Source organism: Hyperolius riggenbachi, chromosome 10 (genome assembly GCF_040937935.1).
Source record: "Hyperolius riggenbachi isolate aHypRig1 chromosome 10, aHypRig1.pri, whole genome shotgun sequence".
Classification (NCBI taxonomy): domain Eukaryota; kingdom Metazoa; phylum Chordata; class Amphibia; order Anura; family Hyperoliidae; genus Hyperolius; species Hyperolius riggenbachi.
The window spans coordinates 277,482,828-277,505,321 of NC_090655.1; the positions used below are offsets into that span (position 1 = coordinate 277,482,828).

Sequence of the window (22,494 nt, forward strand, 5' to 3'; positions counted from 1 at the left end):
TGGACTGACAATCTGGAAAAAGCTATCAAAGCTGACACAGAGAAAGATGTGCTTCTGACTCTCTGGGAAGATTACAAAATAACTGGAGACTTTATTGGAGAAGCAGCAATAGACGTTCTCCGTTCGTCTGCAAGATTTTCTGTAACTGCGAAGAGGGCATTGTGGCTTAGATCTTGGGTCGCTGATGCTTCTTCTAGACTTCTGTGGTGTAAAGTACAGTTCGATGGAAAATCATTGTTCGGAGAGAGAATGGATTCAGCCATCAATTGTGTTACCGGGGCAAATCAGGATAAACTCCCCAAGATAGATGTCCGACAAAACAGTCTAATCTTCCACAGGGTCAGTCACAATCTTCCCGATATTGCAATGCTAAAGGAAAAAGCTACAAAAGAAATTGCCAGTCAAATCAAACGTCTTATAATAAGGCAGGGAAACAGAAAGCTACTGCCTCCATGGCAACCGGAAATAAAGTCTTTTTGACAATCACAAAGTTCCGGATGGTCCTGTAGGTTCACGACTCCAGCAGTTTTGCCATGTCTGGCAGAAATGTATCAAATCTCCACGGTAACAAGAACCATAACTGCGAGACATTTCTGACGGTTACTAAAACACCACCGAAGAATCATTTCAGAAAAACAAAAATATCAACTTCAATAAAGAAAAAGGAAATACTCGATTCCTACATAGAAGGTTTGCTGGGAAAACGAGCAATTATTCAAGTTCCAAATCGGCAAAGGAACACAGACTTCAACTCGAAACTATTTTTTGTGCAAAAAAAGACGGGGGACTGGAGACTGGTCTTGGACCTCAAAGACATAAACTCGTACATCAAAATGGAGTCAATCAATAATCTCAGTGGTGAACCCAGAGACTTTATGTTATCAATTGACTTAGAGGACGTGTATTTGCATGTCCCTATACAGGTCTCACTTCAAAAATATCTACGATTTGCCATAGGAATGTGCCACTTTCAGTTTGTTTTCCTCCCCTTTTGCATATGTGAAACTGTTGGTGGAAATCATAACCATTGTTCGTCTTCAAGGCATAAGAGTATTTCATTGTCTAGACGATGTCTTACTCCTAGCTCAGTCGGAGGCAGATATACTGTGCCACAGACAAGTTCTAATACAAACACTAAGAAGATTCGGCTGGCTAATAAACTACCACAAAAGTCATCTGGAACCATCGAAAGATCTTGTGTACCTAGGAGCAAGGTTTCTAACAGACCACAATACGGTGTGTCTACCACAAGGAAAAGTTCCTGATCAAGCAAAGAGTTCCCGATCAAGCAAAAAGTTTTACAAGTACTGCTATCGCATCAAGTTCCGGCGAGGACCTGTCTGAGAGTTTTGTGGACAATGTCTTCCACAATACCCATAATTCCCTGGGCTCATTGGCATCTGAGGAGCCTTCAGGTATTCATAGATCATGCTACAACCCAAGGCTTTGATCCTCTGCAACCACTAGTCCATCAAGTCATGTCTTACAAACTGGGGTAGAAAAAGGTCTCAGTTACCATTCCATCAAAGTTCAGATATCTGCAATATCAGCTTTAACCAGTCAGAAATGGGCCTTTCATCCATTACTCAAACAATTTATGACAGGAGTAATGAAAAGGAGACCCCCAGTGAAACTGATCTTTGCTACCTGGGACTTGCCGTTAGTACTAGATGTTTTATCTAAACCTCCATATGATCCTATAGACCAATCTTCATAAGAGGACATGATGTTGAAGACTATCCTATTAGTTGCAATTGCTTCCGCCCGCAGAGTGTCGGAACTTCAAGCTTTGAGTCACAAGGAACCGTATCTAGTTTTCCTACCAGACAGAGTTCAGCTGCGGCCAAGTCACGTTTTTTTACCTAAGGTTGCTTCATATTACCACCTGAGCCAAGAATGGTCATTACGAAGCTTCAGACAGGAACAATCTGAGATGTTACAGTCTTTGGATGTGGCAAAAGCTTTGAAAGCTTATGTTCAAGTGACAAAGGATTTCAGAAAATGTGACAAATTGTTTGTAGTGCACTCTGGCTATAGAAAAGGAGAGGCTGCATCCACACATACAATCGCGGCCTGGTTAATCCGGATCATTCGAAAAGCATATAAGGCTATGAATATGTTGCCATCAAAACAGATCAGGGCGCACTCAACCAGGAACATAGCAACCTCCTGAGCAGCTCAAGCGAACGTGCAAATTGGGCTACCATAAACACATTCATCTCGCACCACCGAGTGGACACTTCAAACCACAAACTCTTTAGAGTTTGGAAGAGTTGTATTATTTTCTGCTTCTACTACTACTTCTTTGTGTTAATAATGTAATTAAAAGTTATCTATTTTCTTTTCACCTGCAACAGTCTCCCTCCCGTCTTTTATTGGCTAGTTAAATCCTGTTGTGCTGCCATGGAGGCTTAGGGAAATTCCGGGGGGGGGGGGGGGGGTCAAACCTTTATAGATATTGGGCCTGATTCACAAAGCGGTGCTAACAGTTAGCACGCTGGTGAAGAGCCCTTTATCACGCCTAAACTCAGTTTGGGCATGATAAGTTTAGGTGTGATAAGTTTAGACATGATAAGTTTAGGTGTGATAAGTTTAGGCATGATAAGTTTAACCACCAACTGCGTTAGCACCGCAGTGCACAGCTGATCAAAAGTTTTGCGCTAGCAGTCTGGTGCACTTTGCATAGAGTTTAATGGCGCTGCTTTGCGTGCGGGACTTTGCACGCTATCTACCCTTATCTAAACTTAGCATGCCTAAACTTATCACACCTAAACTTATCACGCCTAAACTGGCTTTTCACCAGCGTGGTGCAATGGTTATCACGCCTAAAGTCTCTAACTGGGTTAGCACCGCTTTGTGAATCGAGCCCATTCTGTCCTATGGGGTAATTGGGGCGGGCAATTACCCGTTGTGCTGCCATGGATGCTCAGGGAAAGGAAAATTACCGTTAGGTAAGTATTCAATTTTCCGCTTAAAGTGAACCCAAGTTGAAAGTGAAATGGAGGCTGCCATATTTATTTCCTTTTAAGCTGTTCCTCCGAACCTCTGCCTCGAATACTCTTATCTATATACCACAAACAAGCATGCAGCAGATCATGTGTTCCTGACATTATTGTCAGAATTGACAAGATTCGCTGCATGCTTGCTTCTGGTATCACTCAAACACTACTGCAGCCAAATAGATCAGCAGGGCTGCCAGGCAACTTGTATTGTTTAAAAGGAAATAAATATGGAAGTCACCATATCACTCCCACCTCGGGTTCACTTTAACAAACTACTGTCCCCCCGTATGTGTGGTACTCCTGGAGTATGTCTGTTAAGACTGCTAGATGGAACCCTGTGAGCACACAGTCAGCTCCTGCTTCCACACTTATGCTATTATGCAAGATTGGAGATTATATTGAATCAGAGATCAGTGAGGGCACCTGACTTGAATGCCTTGCATGTACCGTACCTTCCATACAATGGTGCTGAGGGGGTATGCTTTAACTCACTGGCTTACCTTATTTTGGCTAATTCTGGATTCTGTTCATGTAATATGTAGAGATGGCCCGAACGGTCCGCATGCAAACGTATTTGCGTGAACATCGTGGGTTTGCGTTCGCAGTCGAACGTGAACTTTATGCGTGTTCAACCCACCCCCTATACTACATCATTGGGCTAAACTTTGACCCTCTACATCACAGTCAGCAGACACATGGCAGCCAATCAGGCTACACTCCCTCCTGGAGCCCCCCCCCCTTATAAAAGGCAGCAGCGTCGGCCATTTTCTCACTCTGTCTGCTGCTGTATTAGTGAGAGAAGGGAGAGACATTGAAGAGATAAGGAAAGCGAGTTAGGTCTGTTAGCTTGCTCCTTGCTCATATTTGTAGCTAAAAAGCACCCCAAAACAGCTCTTTTGAGACTGACACTTGCATATACAGCCCTGTCTGTCGCAGCTGGCCGTTGTTAATTGCTATTCTGTGCCAGGCCCAGCACATTCAGTGCCTACCTTTTCACTGCACCTGTGTGTGTGACAGCTGCACATATTGTAATACCAGTGACTGCATACCTTTCACTGCACCTGTGTGACCGCACACTGTTTTATATACCAGTCACTGCATACATTTTCACTGCACCTGTGTGACTGCACATTGTTATACCATACCAGCAGTCACTGCATACCTTTCACTGCACCTGTGTGACTGCATATTGTATTATACCAGCAGTCAGCGTACACCTTTCACTGCACCTGTGTGACTGCACATTGTATTAGTCAAGTCAGTGCATACCTATCACTTCATCCCTCTCAATATGGACAAAACAACAGGCAGGTCTGTTCGAGGTCGTGCGGTCTTGATTTTGTGTGGCCCTGGACCGAAGTACAGTGTTCAGAAGGCACATGCCATCAACCCCCAAGATTGTCAGGATGTAGTTGACTATTTAACACAGAACACCTCATTTTCCGCTCAGTCGGCAGCCACCAAAGAGCCATTATCCCAGAGCTCAGCGGTGTGGAAATTGTTTTGTGTGTCTGCCTCAGATGAGAACAATGCCATCTGTATTCTCTGCCACTGAATATTGAGCCATGGAAAGACTAAGACAAGGGACAACTTCCTTACGGAGGCACATGATGACAAAGCACAAACTGAAATGGGATGACCACCTGAGGAAAAGCCGCACACAAAAGCAAAGCCACACACCAGTGTAGAAGATACCAGCCCTCAATTATTTCACAAAAAAGGCGATACCCAAACTGTACCGTGATGTTGAAAGGCAAGTGGTGTCATCTCTGGCACACAGCGTTGGGTCAAGGATGCCTGGTCTGCAAAGAACGGTCAGGCCTGCCCGAAGACCAAGTCAGTCCCACACACAGCATCTCTGCCTACACACAATGTGACTGCCTGCCCCAGGATCAGTCCCCACACAGCATCCCTGCCTGCAGGCCGCTTGACTGCCTTCTCCACCGCCACTAACAGGGTCCAGGACTCCAGGTGGATTCCTGAATTTTCAAGGCCGCTGCTAGAATTTTTTCTGGTGCGTGTACATGCCTGCCTAATTTTCCTGGCTGCACTGTGGCTGCAGCAACAAATCAAAAGGCATGTATATGTGCCAATTCCCCTTCGTGATCGTTACCTTGCCGCGGTGAAGGGGCTTGCGTATCACAATGAAGCAAAGACCGCCGGCTATATGAGTGTGTTGGGGGGCACACCTAAGATAATAAAGTTGTTGCTTCATTGTAGACAGACCAAATTCGATCAGCTGGACAGTCACTGTTGTTCTGTCATTGAGCTACCACAGCCCGGTGACCATATGGGCTTGAAAACCGCCATCGCCTGCACTCTCGCCATGGTGCGCACCAGTCCAGCACAGCCGTCACTATGCAAACATCTGTTTGCGGTGCGTTACACAGTGATTTTGGTCTGTCAGTGTGAAGCAGTACACTAATTACACTTGCTGATTGATGTATACACATGCAAGATGTTTTAAAGCACTTTATGCCTCCAATTTAGCGTGCAATGTGATTGCTGTCCTTAAAACCCTGCTCTGCATCAAATCCATAATGCGTCGAATCCGGACTTTTGGCGTGTATCCCACTCCACCATGCCCCCCTCCAGGTGTTCGACCCCTTGAAACATCTTTTCCATCACTTTTGTGGCCAGAATTAGTGTTTGAAGTTTTGAAGGTCGCCTGCTCATTGAAGTCTATTGCGGTTCGCAAACTTTTGCGGAAGTTCGCGTTCGAGGTTCGCAAACCTAAAATTGGAGGTTCAAGCCATCTCTAGTAATATGCTGCCTGTTCATGGTAAGATTGCTGCTGTTACCGTTTGATGTACATTGAATATTGTAAGACAATAAATAGATTTTGTTTACAGAATTTTGCATCAACTACGAGAATTATTTGCATGTCATTGACCATCACCAGTGACAGACTGCAGACCTGCAATGTTACAGAGAGCTCTGGCTACAAACACTAAGCTTACACTGGCCTCAATAAATATAACAATGCAATGTATTTTTTACAGTAAATGTGATTGATGCAGGTAATAGTACATCTTACATTCCATGCAGAGGAACAAAACACGTCACACTGTGGGAACAATATACAGCTGATATTCAGCAAATTATCCAGAGGAATAACTTTATTAGCAGCTTTACTCACAGGAGAGATACTTGGAGATGCATCAGATTTCCATTCTAATAGGATTTATATTGTTACATAACACAGAATCATTTCCAGCAACAGCTTCCCACATTTGTCTATAGCAGTGATTGTAACACATATAACAATAACCTGTCCCACTCTCCACCCCAGAATTCCTGTATCTCCCCTTCAGCCCAAACACCTGTATCCAATCATCTGCTTCTAATTAACATTTGGGGTGCAGCACTGAGGCATTGAGGTGTCTATAGCAGTGATTGTAACACATATAACAATAACCTGTCCCCCTCTCCACCCCAGAATTCCTGTATCTCCCCTCCAGCCCAAACACCCGTATCCAATCATCTCCTAATTTACATTTGGGGTGCAGCACTGAGGCATTGGGGTGTCTATAGCAGTGATTGTAACACATATAACAATAACCTGTCCCCCTCTCCACCCCAGAATTCCTGTATCTCCCCTCCAGCCCAAACACCCGTATCCAATCATCTCCTAATTTACATTTGGGGTGCAGCACTGAGGCATTGGGGTGTCTATAGCAGTGATTGTAACATATAACAATAACCTGTCCCCCTCTCCACCCCAGAATGCCTGTATCTCACCTCCAGCCCAAACACCTGCATCCAATCATCTCCTAATTTACATTTGGGGTGCAGCACTGAGGCATTGGGGTGTCTATAGCAGTGATTGTAACACATAACAATAACCTGCCCCCCTCTCCACCCCAGAATTCCTGTATCTCCCCTCCAGCCCAAACACCTGTATCCAATCATCTCCTAATTTACATTTATGGTGCAGCACTGAGGCATTGGGGTGTCTATAGCAGTGATTGTAACACATATAACAATAACCTGTCCCCCTCTCCACCCCAGAATTCCTGTATATCCCCTCCAGCCCAAACACCTGTATCCAATCATCTCCTAATTTACATGCGGGGTGCAGCACTGAGGCATTGGGATGTCTATAGCAGTGACTGTAACACATATAACAATAACCTGCCTGGGGTGTATCTGCATTATTTGTGCTGGAGTATATTATTATTGGCTCCCAACAAAAACAAATAGTTAGCATTTCCACACTCTTTGTTCAGCCAGATAAAAGTGTTTTGACTTCTATGTACATTTCAGGAGAGCCGTGGCTGCATGTGACAGCAGATCCTGTCTCACTGCATTGGTAGCACAGTGGTGCAGTGGTTTGCGCTCTCACCTTGCAGTGCTGGGTCCCTGGTTCAAATCTCAAGGAGGGCACTATCTGCATGGAGTTTGTATGTTCTCCCTGTGTCTGCGTGGGTTTCCACTGGGCACTTCAGTTTTTTCACACATCCCAAAAACATACAGATAAGTTAATTGGCTTCTCCCTAAAATAAGTCCTAGACTACAATACATACACTACACGATACATACATAGACATAGGACTATGGTAAGGATTAGAGTGTGAGCCCCTCTGATACATACACTACACGATACATGCATACACACATGACTATGGTAGGGACTAGATTGTGAGCCCCTCTGAGGGAGAGTTACATGATCCTCTGTACAGCGATGCGGACAATCACTGTTTTTGTTAAAAAATGTTTTGTTTTTGTTCTCAGATGATGCCGCCGCACTCCCTCCCACTCGCTCATTTGCACTGCTCCTGCTGCCGATCGTTAGATTAATGTATGGGAACTTTGTTCCCATTCATCACCCCTCAGGCCCCCGTGATAGCCGGTATCAATGAGATGCCTGCGTCACTTTCGAAATGTAACCGGCGCGCATTACTTCCTATTTAGCGTACTTATTGTATGTGAATAGGAAATAATGCGCGAGGACATCTTGTGGCCAAATAGTAATATTACACCTACATACATTAGGGCAGCGTTTTTCAACTAGTGTGCCGCGGCATGTTGCCTGGTGTGCTGTCCTCTTCCTCCCCCTCCCGCACGTCCCCGCGGCCGCCGCTGCTATTACCTTAGCAGCGGCCGCTCTCCCCTCTCCAGTGCATGTGTTTATTTAAGGCAAGCAGCGTATCTCCCGGCTGCTCTGTGATGCGCAGGAATCAGGGCTCGGTTACTATAGTAACGGCGATACATATCGCCGCTACAGGAAGCCGCTGCCCTGCTCCCTGTCGCATCACAGAGCAGCCAGGAGATACGCTGCTTGCCTTGAATAAACAAATGCGCTGGAGAGGGGAGAGCGGCAGCTGTTAAGGTAATAACAGCGGCGGGGTGGGCGGGGGGCACCACCTACCCATACTGGGGCACTATACTAGCTATACTGGGGCACTATACTGGCTATACTGGGGCACTATACTGGCTATACTGGGGCACTATTCTGGCTATACTGGGGGCACTATTCTGGCTATACTGGGGGCACTATTCTGGCTATACTGGGGGCACTATTCTGGCTATACTGGGGGCACTATTCTGGCTATACTGGGGCACTATACTGGCTATACTGGGGCACTATACTGGCTATACTGGGGCACTATACTGGCTATACTGGGGCACTATACTGGCTATACTGGGGCACTATTCTGGCTATACTGGGGCACTATACTGGCTATACTGGGGCACTATACAGGCTATACTGGGGGCACTATACTGGCTATACTGGGGCACTATCCTAGCTATACTGGGGCACTATCCTAGCTATACTGGGGCACTATTCTGGCTATACTGGGGCACTATTCTGGCTATACTGGGGCACTATACTGGCTATACTGGGGGCACTATACTGGCTATACTGGGGCACTATACTAGCTATACTGGGGCACTATTCTGGCTATACTGGGGCACTATTCTGGCTATACTGGGGCACTATACTGGCTATACTGGGGGCACTATACTGGCTATACTGGGGCACTATACTAGCTATACTGAGGCAACTAAACTCCCTCCTACACTGGGGCAACTATGCTAGCTATGCAGCCGCACCCCAGCACCCCCCCCCCCCCCCATAGCCTGCTGCGCACGGCACTGTCCACTAGGTCGCGCAAACACCCGCCCCACCCCCGCCGTTCCCCGGAGAAAAATGTGGTCAGAAAGTGTTCCCGGGCCGGAAAAGGTTGGGAACCACTGCATTAGGGAATACATTTTTTTTTTACTATGAATGTCAAAAGGGTATATTAATATTACATTTGAGGCTTGTGATTAGTGATGGATATAAAACTGAAAAATATACCTTTATTTCCAAATAAAATATTGTCCCCATACATTGTACTAGGGATATAATTTAAACATTGCAACAACCGGGACAACTAGGATAGCCGGGACAAATGGGTAAATAAAATGTGTGGCTTTTTTCCACAGCAAAACGTTTTATTTTAAAACTATAATGGCCTATAATATAACTTCCTATTACTCCCATTGAAATGCATTTAGAATAAAATAATTCTAGCATAATGTACCACTGTGACGGAACCACTTGCTAGACCCTGACCCGGGCCACTCCGTCAAGTCAACGCTTCCAGAACCTCAGGAACCAACTCAACTGCAGGACGGTACAGGGATACGCCTATGCATTGGGCAGAACCAAGGTCATTAACCTCCCTGGCGTTCTATTAAAATCGCCAGGGAGGCTGCGGGAGGGTTTTTTTTTTATAAAAAAAAACTATTTCATGCAGCCAACTGAAAGTTGGCTGCATGAAAGCCCACTAGAGGGCGCTCCGGAGGCGTTCTTTCGATCGCCTCCGGCGCCCAGAATAAACAAGGAAGGCTGCAATGAGCAGCCTTCCTTGTTTTGCTTATATCGTCGCCATAGCGACGAGCGGAGTGACGTCATGGACGTCAGCCGACGTCCTGACGTCAGCCGCCTCCGATCCAGCCCTTAGCGCTGGCCGGAACTATATGTTCCAGCTGCGCAGGGCTCGGGCGGCTGGGGGGACCCTCTTTCACCGCTGCTCGCGGCGGATCGCCGCAGAGCGGCGGCGATCAGGCAGCACACGCGGCTGGCAAAGTGCCGGCTGCGTGTGCTGCTTTTTATTTCATAAAAATCGGCCCACCGGATATACTCGTCCATACCGTCAAGGAGGTTAAGCAAGCCCACACAGAAGCAAGAGACAGCACTCTGAACTTCTGTGATTCCAAACAGCCACTCTCTTTATTAAAGAGGAGCTGTCAGCCATACTATCTCAGAAAAAAACCCAAATATATAAGTAGATAAATACTTGCTCTACTTACATAACATATGTATTGCACTGTCCACGTTATGATTCCTGTGAATTTTATAAAGGAAAAGTAGAGAATCCTATTCTAGACAGTTTCCATATTTACTGTGGCTACTTTGAAGCCAGTCATGATGTAATATCCGCCCTTAGTCTCCTCTGCCTGATTTGCCCGCCCTTCACTATAGAAAGTGCATTGTTTCAGCCTGAGAAATTTTGGCCAATCAGAGATGAACAGAGGTGTGGGTGGGGAAAACAGGAGGGAGAGAGGCTTCAGCCAATCAGGCTGCATTCGTTAAGTCTGAGGGAAAGTAGAGAAGCAAAAAAAAGACAACCCAGCATGCCCTGCAACTTCTCTTTTGTGTACCAAATTTTCTGTGTACCAAATAGGAGTCAGGTAAACTGGGGAATGATCATTTATCACCAAGAAAAGTAATAGTGATTTTAACTTTTGGATTGCCTGATTAGCATCCTTATTACTTGTTTATTAGATAAAAATAAAGAATCGATTTTATGCCCGACAGTTACACTTTAAGTCAAACAAGACAATTTATACACTTAAAAACAGAGCCCCCACCTTTGGGAAGGATTGCCCATCCCAACCATGTGGTACTCAATGTACACAGCTAAATAGTTTATCTTATCTACGTAATACAATTAGGTCCAGCACCAGGAATCCACTGCCATACACATTACAATGGTTCCCCACAGGTGATGATATTCCTGGACCGATAGCCTTTTGAAGACACACTGTCTGTCAAGGTGATAAATGTCTCCAGCCATGTGGGCACCTTCCAAGTGCCTGTGACATCACAGGGCTAAGTAAGTCCGAGACAGCCCGGAGCCAGTGTTTAAGTGAGGACACAGTCTATAATACAGTCTGTAATGTAGAAGTCTGTTTCTTTCCAACCCATGCATGCTTCTCCAACGAATGGGCTGACCAGTGCATCAGAGGAACACTGTATACTTTGGAGCCCCCCAATCCATTTGGTTGCGGTTCACATGACAACCACCCAACGAAAGCCTAATTGGTGGCGGAGAAAACAAGGTTTAAATCATTTTGTTGTGACAACTAGTGATAAAGTTTTGGGGGAATAAAAAATCCTCTAGTCCATGACGTGAAAACAACCTGTAGACTGAAGGGGTTAAGGTAAGTATCTGATTTTGTACCTGAGATTTGGCTCGGATACACTTTAAAGTATGTTACAGCCAGAACCTGAAAACTTTGGGATCTGGCTAGCCAATACCCAAACTGGCCAGCTATTGGTTTCCCCAGTACAGGTTAGCCAGGTAGGTGCCTCTAGTATAGGTAACCAGTATGGTTGCACCAGTATAGGTATAGGTGTCTCCAGTATAGGTAGTGCCAAAACAGGGTGTAGATTTCCATTAGCAAGGTCTGGATTGAGAAAAGAACACTTATGGCCGAAACATTTCCCACACTCAACACAAATGTCTGACAAGCAGTGATTTACACAAAAATATTTCCCACACTGTGCACACAATTAGGGCTTTTCACCAGTGCGAGATCTCTCATGTCTGACAAACTGATTTCTGTGCAAAACATTTCCCACACTCAGCACATCAATAGGGCATCTCACCAGTGTGAGATCGCTCATGTGTGACAAGACTTGATTTCTGTGCAAAACATTTTCCACACTCACCACATGAATAAGGCTTCTCTCCAGTGTGAGATCTCTCATGCACGACAAGATTTGATTTCAATGCAAAACATTTCCCACACTCAGCACATGAATAGGATCGCTCACCAGTATGAGATCTCTTGTGCACGACAAGCTGTGATTTCCAAACAAAACTTTTTCCACACTCAGAACATGAATAGGGCTTCTCACCAGTGTGAGATCGCTCATGTGTGACAAGAATTGATTTCTGTGCAAAACATTTCCCACACTCACCACATGCATAGGGCTTCTCTCCAGTGTGAGTTCTCTCATGTGTCACAAGACCTGATTTATGTACAAAACATTTCCCACACTCACCACATGAATAAGGCTTCTCTCCAGTGTGAGATCTCTCATGCACGACAAGATTTGATTTCAATGCAAAACATTTCCCACACTCAGCACATGAATAGGATCGCTCACCAGTATGAGATCTCTTGTGCACGACAAGCTGTGATTTCCAAACAAAACTTCTTCCACACTCAGAACATGAATAGGGCTTTTCACCAGTGTGAGATCTCTCATGTGTGTCAAGACTTGATTTCTGTTTAAAACATTTCCCACACTCAGCACATGAATAAGGCTTCTCTCCAGTGTGAGATCTCTCATGCACGACAAGATTTGATTTCAGTGCAAAACATTTCCCACACTCAGCACATGAATAGGATCGCTCACCAGTATGAGATCTCTTGTGCATGACAAGCTGTGATTTCCAAACAAAATTTTTATCACACTCAAAACATGGATAGGGCTTTTCACCAGTGTGAGATCTCTTATGTGTGTCAAGACTTGATTTCTGTGTAAAACATTTCCCACACTCAGCACATGAATAAGGCTTCTCTCCAGTGTGAGATCTCTCATGCACGACAAGATTTGATTTCAATGCAAAACATTTCCCACACTCAGTACATGAATAGGATCGCTCACCAGTATGAGATCTCTTGTGCACGACAAGCTGTGATTTCCAAACAAAACTTCTTCCACACTCAGAACATGAATAGGGCTTTTCACCAGTGTGAGATCGCACATGTGTGTCAAGACTTGATTTCTGTACAAAACATTTCCCACACTCAGCACATGAATAGGGCTTCTCAGCAGTGTGAGATCGCTCATGTGTGTCAAGCTGTGATTTCCATGGAAAACATTTCCCACACATGGAACAGGAATAGAACCCTCCAGCAGGGGGAGAGCTGTGCTGGGTATGAGGCCCCTCGGGGTTAGACAGGTGAGGGGAGTCTGGGGGAATATTTGGGGTCACCAGGATATCTGCAGGAGGCTCTTGTCCAGTGACATCATCATCCGTTGTACAGTCTGTGAATACAGAGAGACGAGTCTCTGAGAGGTTCCTGATGCCGGGACTCCGCCCTGCAAATAGAGAAACATCATCACTTCCTGTTAGAGAATTCTGAGGGGAAGAACAATTATCATTAGGGAAGGTCAGTGAATGGCTGAGAAATCCAAGTTGGTGCAAAGTTTATGCAGATTACAAATGGACCAAATGCAGCAGCTTCATAGCTTTGCATATACTTAGCATACAATTAGCACCATCTCAGAGTTTTTGGCATGTCACTGACCATCACTAGTTATCAGCCTGACAGAGAACTGCAGAAGGTTGTGCCCATTACAGGTGGCCAATCACATAACTATTACTTTAGCTTGACAAATGTGATTATCTGCATACAATTTGCAATACATTTGCAAACAAGTCAGAGTTATTTGCATTTCATTGCCCCTCCCTACAGCTAAAACAGCCGTACATGAAAATTAAATTATGGAACTTTGAGGCAATGGAAGGAAGGATTTAAGTTACCCATACATTACGTGATTTTGACGGCCGATCGACCAAAATACAGATTTTTCTCTGATGAAATCTGATCGGAGAGAGGTCTGTTGGTTGCCCCATACACCGCAGGCTGATTCCTGATCAATTTCAGCATGAAATCTTTTTGCAATTCGCCTCATGACGTTGCCTTACCACCCGTGGCCAGGGATGCTCATCCGGATCCCGGGCACCCGGATAACCCGGGTATCCAACCATTTTTCCACTATCCGGTCGGATCCGGATTCCGGATACCTGGGCCAATATCCGGATAGCTCTATGCGGATATCTGGCCGCATAATCCAGATACCCGCGGATATCCGAGGGATATCTGGATCCGGGTACTGTAACAAGGGAGATGATGTCATTGAGCCAATCAGAGGGCTCCCAGCAGAAGCCCTAGGAACCAATCACAGAGGAGAACTCTGGCCAGCCCCACCTGACCTCATTGAGCCAATCAGAGGCCTCCCAGCCTAAGCCCTGGCACCCAATCACAGAAGGGAACCCTGGCCAGCCCCCCTGTGTAATAAGAGTGCTGGCATGATGAGACAGATCGTCCTTGCTTGTGTGGCTGGCTGGTCACTGACAGACTTGCTCCAGTGCTGTTGGCTTAGCAAGTGCTGCCTGTATACAGTGATAAACCTAAAGCTTTGAGTGCTAAACACCTTCACTACACTGTTGTTCTATTGTTTTTTTAGCTAGCTAGTGTAATTGTTTGATTTTATTCACTCAGTTAGGTCCTGTCTGTGTCTGTGTGTGCTGTGCAGGCCAGCAGGGCAGTATAGGTTTGGGAATAGGATTACTGTGTTATTGTATAGTTAGTACTGCAGTTAGTTGTTAGAGTAGTACTGTGTTAGCTTACTACAGATTACTGCAGTGCTGCTGTGCTGAGCATTGTCAGTGTGACAGTTAGACAGATAGTGTGCACTGTCTGTCCTCTACTCTGCGGTCTGTCACTCCGTGCTGATTTGATTTAAAGTCCAACCCCGATTTCATTAAAGTAAAAGTACCTCATATCATCTGGTGACATCATCACGTATAAGTTGTACTATGTCTGCTGGCACCGGCAGCCGGGGGAGGGGCAGCAAGGGCAAGAGGACAGAGAGCAACATTGCGGCCACCCTCAGAAGGTCTGCCGTGTCAGTGTCGACCCCAGTGGGCAGCCTACCCTCAGTCAGCGAGCTTTTCGCTCCAGGCGCCACGATTGAACTCAGGGCTGTTAGCCGCAAGGAGTTTGAGGAGGATGTTCTGGGTTTTGAGGAAGGGGGGTATGATGTTAATGATGGGATGAAGGACCGTGACTACCATCCACAGGATGGGGATGTCAGCTCTGACTCTGAGGATGCGTCGGTGGGTTCGGCACGGAGGATCAGCATTGCAGACAGAGGCTACCACCAGCCGCACCACTCAACCCCCAACCGCCACAGGGAGAAAAGCCGCAGCATCCCATTCAGGCCGCAGGGGAATCTTCACCTCCCCAATCTGGTGGTTTTTCACTCTGCCCTCATTAGACAGCAAGTTTGCCATATGCAATGTGTGCAAACTACAGATGAGCAGAGGTTGTGACCCCTACAAGTATGGCACCTCCAGCTTTATCACCCATCTGGCCAAAAAACATATTGTTAGCATGAGGAGTTCAAGAGGCTGAAGCAAGCTGGCGCTGGCTCCTACCGCCACAGTGCCACAGGACACTGCTGCTGATACCAGCACCTATATTCAACCCAAAACACAATTGCGGTGTCAATTTTTGGAGGTGTCTGGGCTGAAAACTGTCATGTCTCAGTTGTGTGATTGGACTTTGGACACAATGTGGGCTGCACGACTGTTGTCTGGAACCTAGTCCTGATGTTAATTGACAGTTTTTGTTTTTTGTTTTTCATTTTATGTCCACCAAATAATAAATTAGTGTTTCCCTTAAAAAAAAAACATGATGCTACATGCATCATTTACCCTAAAAAACGTTTTTAAAGCTATTTAAAGGGCACTTCCGTTTTTTCTATCCGAATACCCGAATAGGTCGGGTATCCGCGGGTAATTTGGTCGGATATCCGAATTCACTCGGATATCCGCAAGGTTAGATCCGGATATCCGAATCGGATCCGGATAGCTGGGTACCCGGATCCGGTCGGGTTTTAAAAAGTACTACCCGAGCAACCCCACCCGTGGCTGCAGTCTGGTCAAATGTACATGTACCCCCAGTGCCCCACGCAGTTATACTTTACCTGCCCCCGGCTGCTGTCCCCCCTAATGTACATGTACCCCCAGTGCCCCATGCAGTTATACTGTACCTGCCCCGGCCGCTGTCCCCCTAATGTACATGTACCCCCCAGTGCCCCATGCAGTTATACTTTACCTTCCCCCAGCCACTGTCCCCCCTAATGTACATGTACCTCCAGTGCCCCATGCAGTTATACTGTACCTGCCCCGGCCGCTGTCCCCCTAATGTACATGTACCCCCCAGTGCCCCATGCAATTATACTTTACCTTCCCCCAGCCACTGTCCTCCCTAATGTACATGTACCCCCAGTGCCCCATGCAGTTATACTTTACCTGCCCCCGGCCTCTGTCCCTTCTAATGTACATGTACCCCCAGTGCCCCATGCAGTTATACTTTACCTGCCCCCGACCACTGTCCCCCCAATGTACATGTATCCCCCAGTGCCCCATGCAGTTATACTTTACCTGCCCCCAGCCTGTCCCCCCTAATGTACATGTACCCCCCAGTGCCCCATGCAGTTATACTTTACCTGCCACCGGCCACTGTCCCTCCTAATGTACATGTACCCCCAGTGCCCCATACAGTTATACTTTACCTGCCCCTGTCCACTGTCCCCCCTAATGTACATGTGCCCCCCAGTGCCCCATGCAGTTATACTTTACCTGCCCCCCTAATGTACATGTACCCCATGCAGTTATACTTTACCTGCCCCCGGCCACTGTTCCCCCTAATGTACATGTACCCCCCAGTGCCCCATGCAGTTATACTTTACCTGCATGGGGCACTGGGGGTACATGTACATTAGGAGGGACAGTGGCCGGTGGCAGGTAAAGTATAACTGCATGGGGCACTGGGGGGTACATGTACATTAGGGGGGACAGTCTGGGGGCAGGTAAAGTATAACTGCATGGGGCACTGGGGGGTACATGTACATTAGGGGGGACAGCGGCCGGGGGCAGGTAAAGTATAACTGCATGGGGCACTGGGGGGGTACATGTACATTAGGGGGGACAGAGGCCGGGGGCAGGTAAAGTATAACTGCATGGGGCACTGGGGGATACATGTACATTAGGGGGACAGTGGCCGGGGGCAGGTAAAGTATAACTGCATGGAGCACTGGGGGTACATGTACATTAGGGGGGACAGAGGCTGGGGGCAGGTAAAGTATAACTGCATGGGGCACTGGGGGGTACATGTACATTAGGGGACAGTGGCCGGGGGCAGGTATAGTATAACTGCATGGGGCACTGGGGGTACATTAGGGGACAGTGCCCAATGTTACCACCGCTCACCCGACTGATCATGTCGGTCTGACATTTTGCAGCATGTCTGATCCATACATACTAATCAATACTAATTTTGGTCCGATTTTTTGATAATTATCGTATCGGACAGACGATTGGTCAACAAATGCGTAAATGTATGGGCACCTTAACTCTTGACAACAGACCTATATGTACTTATAGCAATAAATCTGCGTGGTGTCACTTACACATTATTACCATTGTATCCTCGTGTCACTCAAATGTCCCTTGTAATGTACCTTTATGTCTCTCTTGTCCCCAATTGTGCAAATAAAGATACTGTGACGTATGTGGCTAAGTCACCCCTACTGTGACCAATCTGTGTACAGTAATGTACAGTGACCATTATCAGCTTATTACAAGCCAGTAACACTAAGTCACCCCTACTGTGACCAATCTGTGTACCCCCCTGTGTGGGCCCCTGATGAGTCCATTGGACGAAACGCGTAGGGCGGACCCAGGAGCGCTGACATCACAAGGGTAGCGGGGAGTTTGCATGCACACACGGAAGGAGAGCGGAGCGTCGGGACGCCGGTGCCGCTGCAAAGGGGAACGATATTGGTGGGCTGTGATGCCCGAGATGCCCTAATTTCATCTAATCATGTGAGTGCGCTGAACTGCGCAGGCCGCTTTGATTTTAAAATTGGATTACGCTATGTGTATTTTTTACATTGTTTTACATGTGGAATTGTGCAATAAATCTGGAGCCATATGGTTATATGATAAAGCAAGTGTGAAGATTGTGATTGACAATTAGCCGCTTGAAGGCCACACGCTAGACCCACCTGGATTCTGAGGTGGTGTCCATCTGGTGAGCTGCTATATCTAAGGGGTTATATCTCACTGAGAGTGGAACACCCTGATATCACTTGTGCACGTGTTGGGTGAAGAGTTTGACAACTATTGATCAAGATTGCAGTAATGCACTATGTGCGATTGTATCTTCTCTAGTTTTAGGTTGCAAGAGGAGCGCTGTCACAGCAACGTTGGACTAATGCAGTAACACTAAGTCACCCTAGTGTGGCCAATCTGTGTACAGTAATGTACAATAACCACTATCAGCTTATTACAGGCCAGTAACACTATGTCACCCCTACTGTAACCAATCTGTGTACAGTAATGTACATTGACCATTATCAGCTTATTACAGGCCAGTAACACTAAGTCACTCTCTACTGTGACCAATCTGTGTACAGTAATGTACAGTGACCATTATCAGCTCATTACAGGCCAGTAACACTAAGTCACCCCTACTGTGACTAATCTGTGTACAGTAATGTACAAGGACCATTATCAACTTATTACAGGCCAGTAACACTAAGTCACCCTCTACTGTGACCAATCTATGTACAGTAATGTACAGTGACCATTATCAGCTTATTACAGGCCAGTAACACTAAGTCACCCCTACTGTGGCCAATCTGTGTACAGTAATGTACAGTGACCATTATCAGCTTATTACAGGCCAGTAACACTAAGTCACCCCTACTGTGACCAATCTGTGTACAGTAATGTACAGTGACCATTATCAGCTTATTACAGGCCAGTAACACTAAATCACCCCTACTGTGACCAATCTGTGTACAGTAATATACAGTGACCATTATCAGCTTATTACAGGCCAGTAACACTAAGTCACCCCTACTGTGGCCAATCTGTGTACAGTAATGTACAGTGACTATTATCAGCTTATTACAGGCCAGTAACACTAAGTCACCCTCTACTGTGACCAGTCTGTGTACAGTAATGTACAGTGACCATTATCAGCTTATTACAGGCCAGTAACACTACTGTAAGTAACCCCTACTGTGACCAATCTGTGTAACACTAAGTCACCCCTACTGTGACCAATCTGTGTACAGTAATGTACAGTAACCACTATCAGCTTATTACAGGCCAGTAACACTACTGTAAGTAACCCCTACTGTGACCAATCTGTGTGCAGTAATGTACAGTGACCATTATCAGCTTATTACAGGCCAGTAACACTAAGTCACCCCTACTGTGGCCAATCTGTGTACAGTAATGTACAGTGACCATTATCAGCTTATTACAGGCTGGTAACACTAAGTCACCCCTACTGTGGCCAATCTGTGTACAGTAATGTACAGTGACCATTATCAGCTTATTACAGGCCAGTAACACTAAGTCACCCCTACTGTGACCAATCTGTGTACAGTAATGTATAGTAACCACTATCAGCTTATTACAGGCCAGTAACACAAAGTCACCCCTACTGTGACCAATCTGTGTACAGTAATGTATAGTAACCATTATCAGCTTATTACAGGCCAGTAACACTAAGTCACCCCTACTGTGACTAATCTGTGTACAGTAATGTACAAGGACCATTATCAACTTATTACAGGCCAGTAACACTAAGTCACCCTCTACTGTGACCAATCTATGTACAGTAATGTGCAGTGACCATTATCAGCTTATTACAGGCCAGTAACACTAAGTCACCCTTACTGTGACCAATCTGTGTACAGTAATGTACAGTAACCACTATTAGCTTATTACAGGCCAGGAACACTACTGTAAGTCACCCTTACTGTGACCAAGCTGTGTGCAGTAATGTACAGCGACCATTATCAGCTTATTACAGGCCGGTAACACTAAGTCACCCCTACTGTGGCCAATCTGTGTATAGTAATGTACAGTGACCATTATCAGCTTATTACAGGCTGGTAACACTAAGTTATCCCTACTGTGACCAATCTGTGTACAGTAATGTACAGTGACTATTATCAGCTTATTACAGGCCAGTAACACTATATCACCCCTACTGTGACCAATCTGTGTACAGTAATGTACAGTGACCATTATCAGCTTATTACAGGCCGGTAACACTAAGTTACCCCGACTGTGACCAATCTGTGTACAGTAATGTACAGTGACCATTATCAGCTTATTACAGGCCAGTAACACTAAGTCACCCCTACTGTGACCAATCTGTGTACAGTAATGTACAGTGACCATTATCAGCTTATTACAGGCCGGTAACACTAAGTCACCCCTACTGTGGCCAATCTGTGTACAGTAATGTACAGTGACCATTATCAGCTTATTACAGGCCAGTAACACTAAGTCACCCCTACTGTGACCAATCTGTGTACAGTAATGTACAGTGACCATTATCAGCTTATTACAGGCCGGTAACACTAAGTCACCCCTACTGTGGCCAATCTGTGTACAGTAATGTACAGTGACCATTATCAGCTTATTACAGGCCAGTAACACTAAGTCACCCCTACTGTGACCAATCTGTGTACAGTAATGTACAGTGACCATTATCAGCTTATTACAGGCCGGTTACACTAACTCACCCCTACTGTGACCAATCTGTGTACAATAGTGTACAGTGACCATTATCAGCTTATTACAGGCCGGTAACACTAAGTCACCCCTACTGTGGCCAATCTGTGTATAGTAATGTACAGTGACCATTATCAGCTTATTACAGGCTGGTAACACTAAGTTATCCCTACTGTGACCAATCTGTGTACAGTAATGTACAGTGACCATTATCAGCTTATTACAGGCCAGTAACACTATGTCACCCTTACTGTGACCAATCTGTGTACAGTAATGTACAGTGACCATTATCAGCTTATTACAGGCCAGTAACACTAAGTCACCCCTACTGTGACCAATCTGTGTACAGTAATGTACAGTGACCATTATCAGCTTATTACAGGCCGGTAACACTAAGTCCCCCTACTGTGACCAATCTGTGTACAGTAATGTACAGTGACCATTATCAGCTTATTACAGGCCGGTAACACTAAGTCACCCCTACTGTGACCAATCTGTGTACAGTAATGTACAGTGACCATTATCAGCTTATTACAAGCCAGTAACACTAAGTCACCCCTACTGTGACCAATCTGTGTACCCCCCTGTGTGGGCCCCTGATGAGTCCATTGGACGAAACGCGTAGGGCGGACCCAGGAGCGCTGACATCACAAGGGTAGCGGGGAGTTTGCACGCACACACGGAAGGAGAGCGGAGCGTCGGGACGCCGGTGCCGCTGCAAAGGGGAACGATATTGGTGGGCTGTGATGCCCGAGATGCCCTAATTTCATCTAATCATGTGAGTGCGCTGAACTGCGCAGGCCGCTTTGATTTTAAAATTGGATTACGCGATGTGTATTTTTTACATTGTTTTACATGTGGAATTGTGCAATAAATCTGGAGCCATATGGTTATATGATAAAGCAAGTGTGAAGATTGTGATTGACAGTAAGCCGCTTGAAGGCCACACGCTAGACCCACCTGGATTCTTAGGTGGTGTCCATCTGGTGAGCTGCTATATCAAAGGGGTTTATGTCTCACTGAGAGTGGAACACCCTGATATCACTTGTGCACGTGTTGGGTGAAGAGTTTGACAACTATTGATCAAGATTGCAGTAATGCACTATGTGCGATTGTATCTTCTCTAGTTTTAGGTTGCAAGAGGAGCGCTGTCACAGCAACGTTGGACTAATGCAGTAACACTAAGTCACCCTAGTGTGGCCAATCTGTGTACAGTAATGTACAATAACCACTATCAGCTTATTACAGGCCAGTAACACTATGTCACCCCTACTGTAACCAATCTGTGTACAGTAATGTACATTGACCATTATCAGCTTATTACAGGCCAGTAACACTAAGTCACTCTCTACTGTGACCAATCTGTGTACAGTAATGTACAGTGACCATTATCAGCTCATTACAGGCCAGTAACACTAAGTCACCCCTACTGTGACTAATCTGTGTACAGTAATGTACAAGGACCATTATCAACTTATTACAGGCCAGTAACACTAAGTCACCCTCTACTGTGACCAATCTATGTACAGTAATGTACAGTGACCATTATCAGCTTATTACAGGCCAGTAACACTAAGTCACCCCTACTGTAACCAATCTGTGTACAGTAATGTACATTGACCATTATCAGCTTATTACAGGCCAGTAACACTAAGTCACTCTCTACTGTGACCAATCTGTGTACAGTAATGTACAGTGACCATTATCAGCTCATTACAGGCCAGTAACACTAAGTCACCCCTACTGTGACCAATCTGTGTACAGTAATGTACAGTGACCATTATCAGCTCATTACAGGCCGGTAACACTAAGTCACCCCTACTGTAACCAATCTGTGTACAGTAATGTACATTGACCATTATCAGCGT

General features: G+C 45.8%; 1 protein-coding gene across 4 annotated transcripts in view; it reads right to left on the reverse strand.

Moving 5' to 3' along the window:
- The window catches only part of LOC137535450 (zinc finger protein 585A-like), a 67,040-nt gene that overhangs the window by 12,438 nt on the left and 32,108 nt on the right, over window positions 1-22,494 (reverse strand). For 3 of the 4 annotated variants that reach the window (XM_068257279.1, XM_068257280.1, XM_068257278.1), the window contains one exon: window positions 12,055-13,332. In XM_068257279.1, the coding sequence (XP_068113380.1) occupies window positions 12,055-13,332 (1,278 nt within the window). Of the gene's footprint in view, window positions 1-10,555; window positions 11,313-12,054; window positions 13,333-22,494 lie in introns of those variants that run through there. The other variant, XM_068257281.1, reaches the window with a different exon arrangement.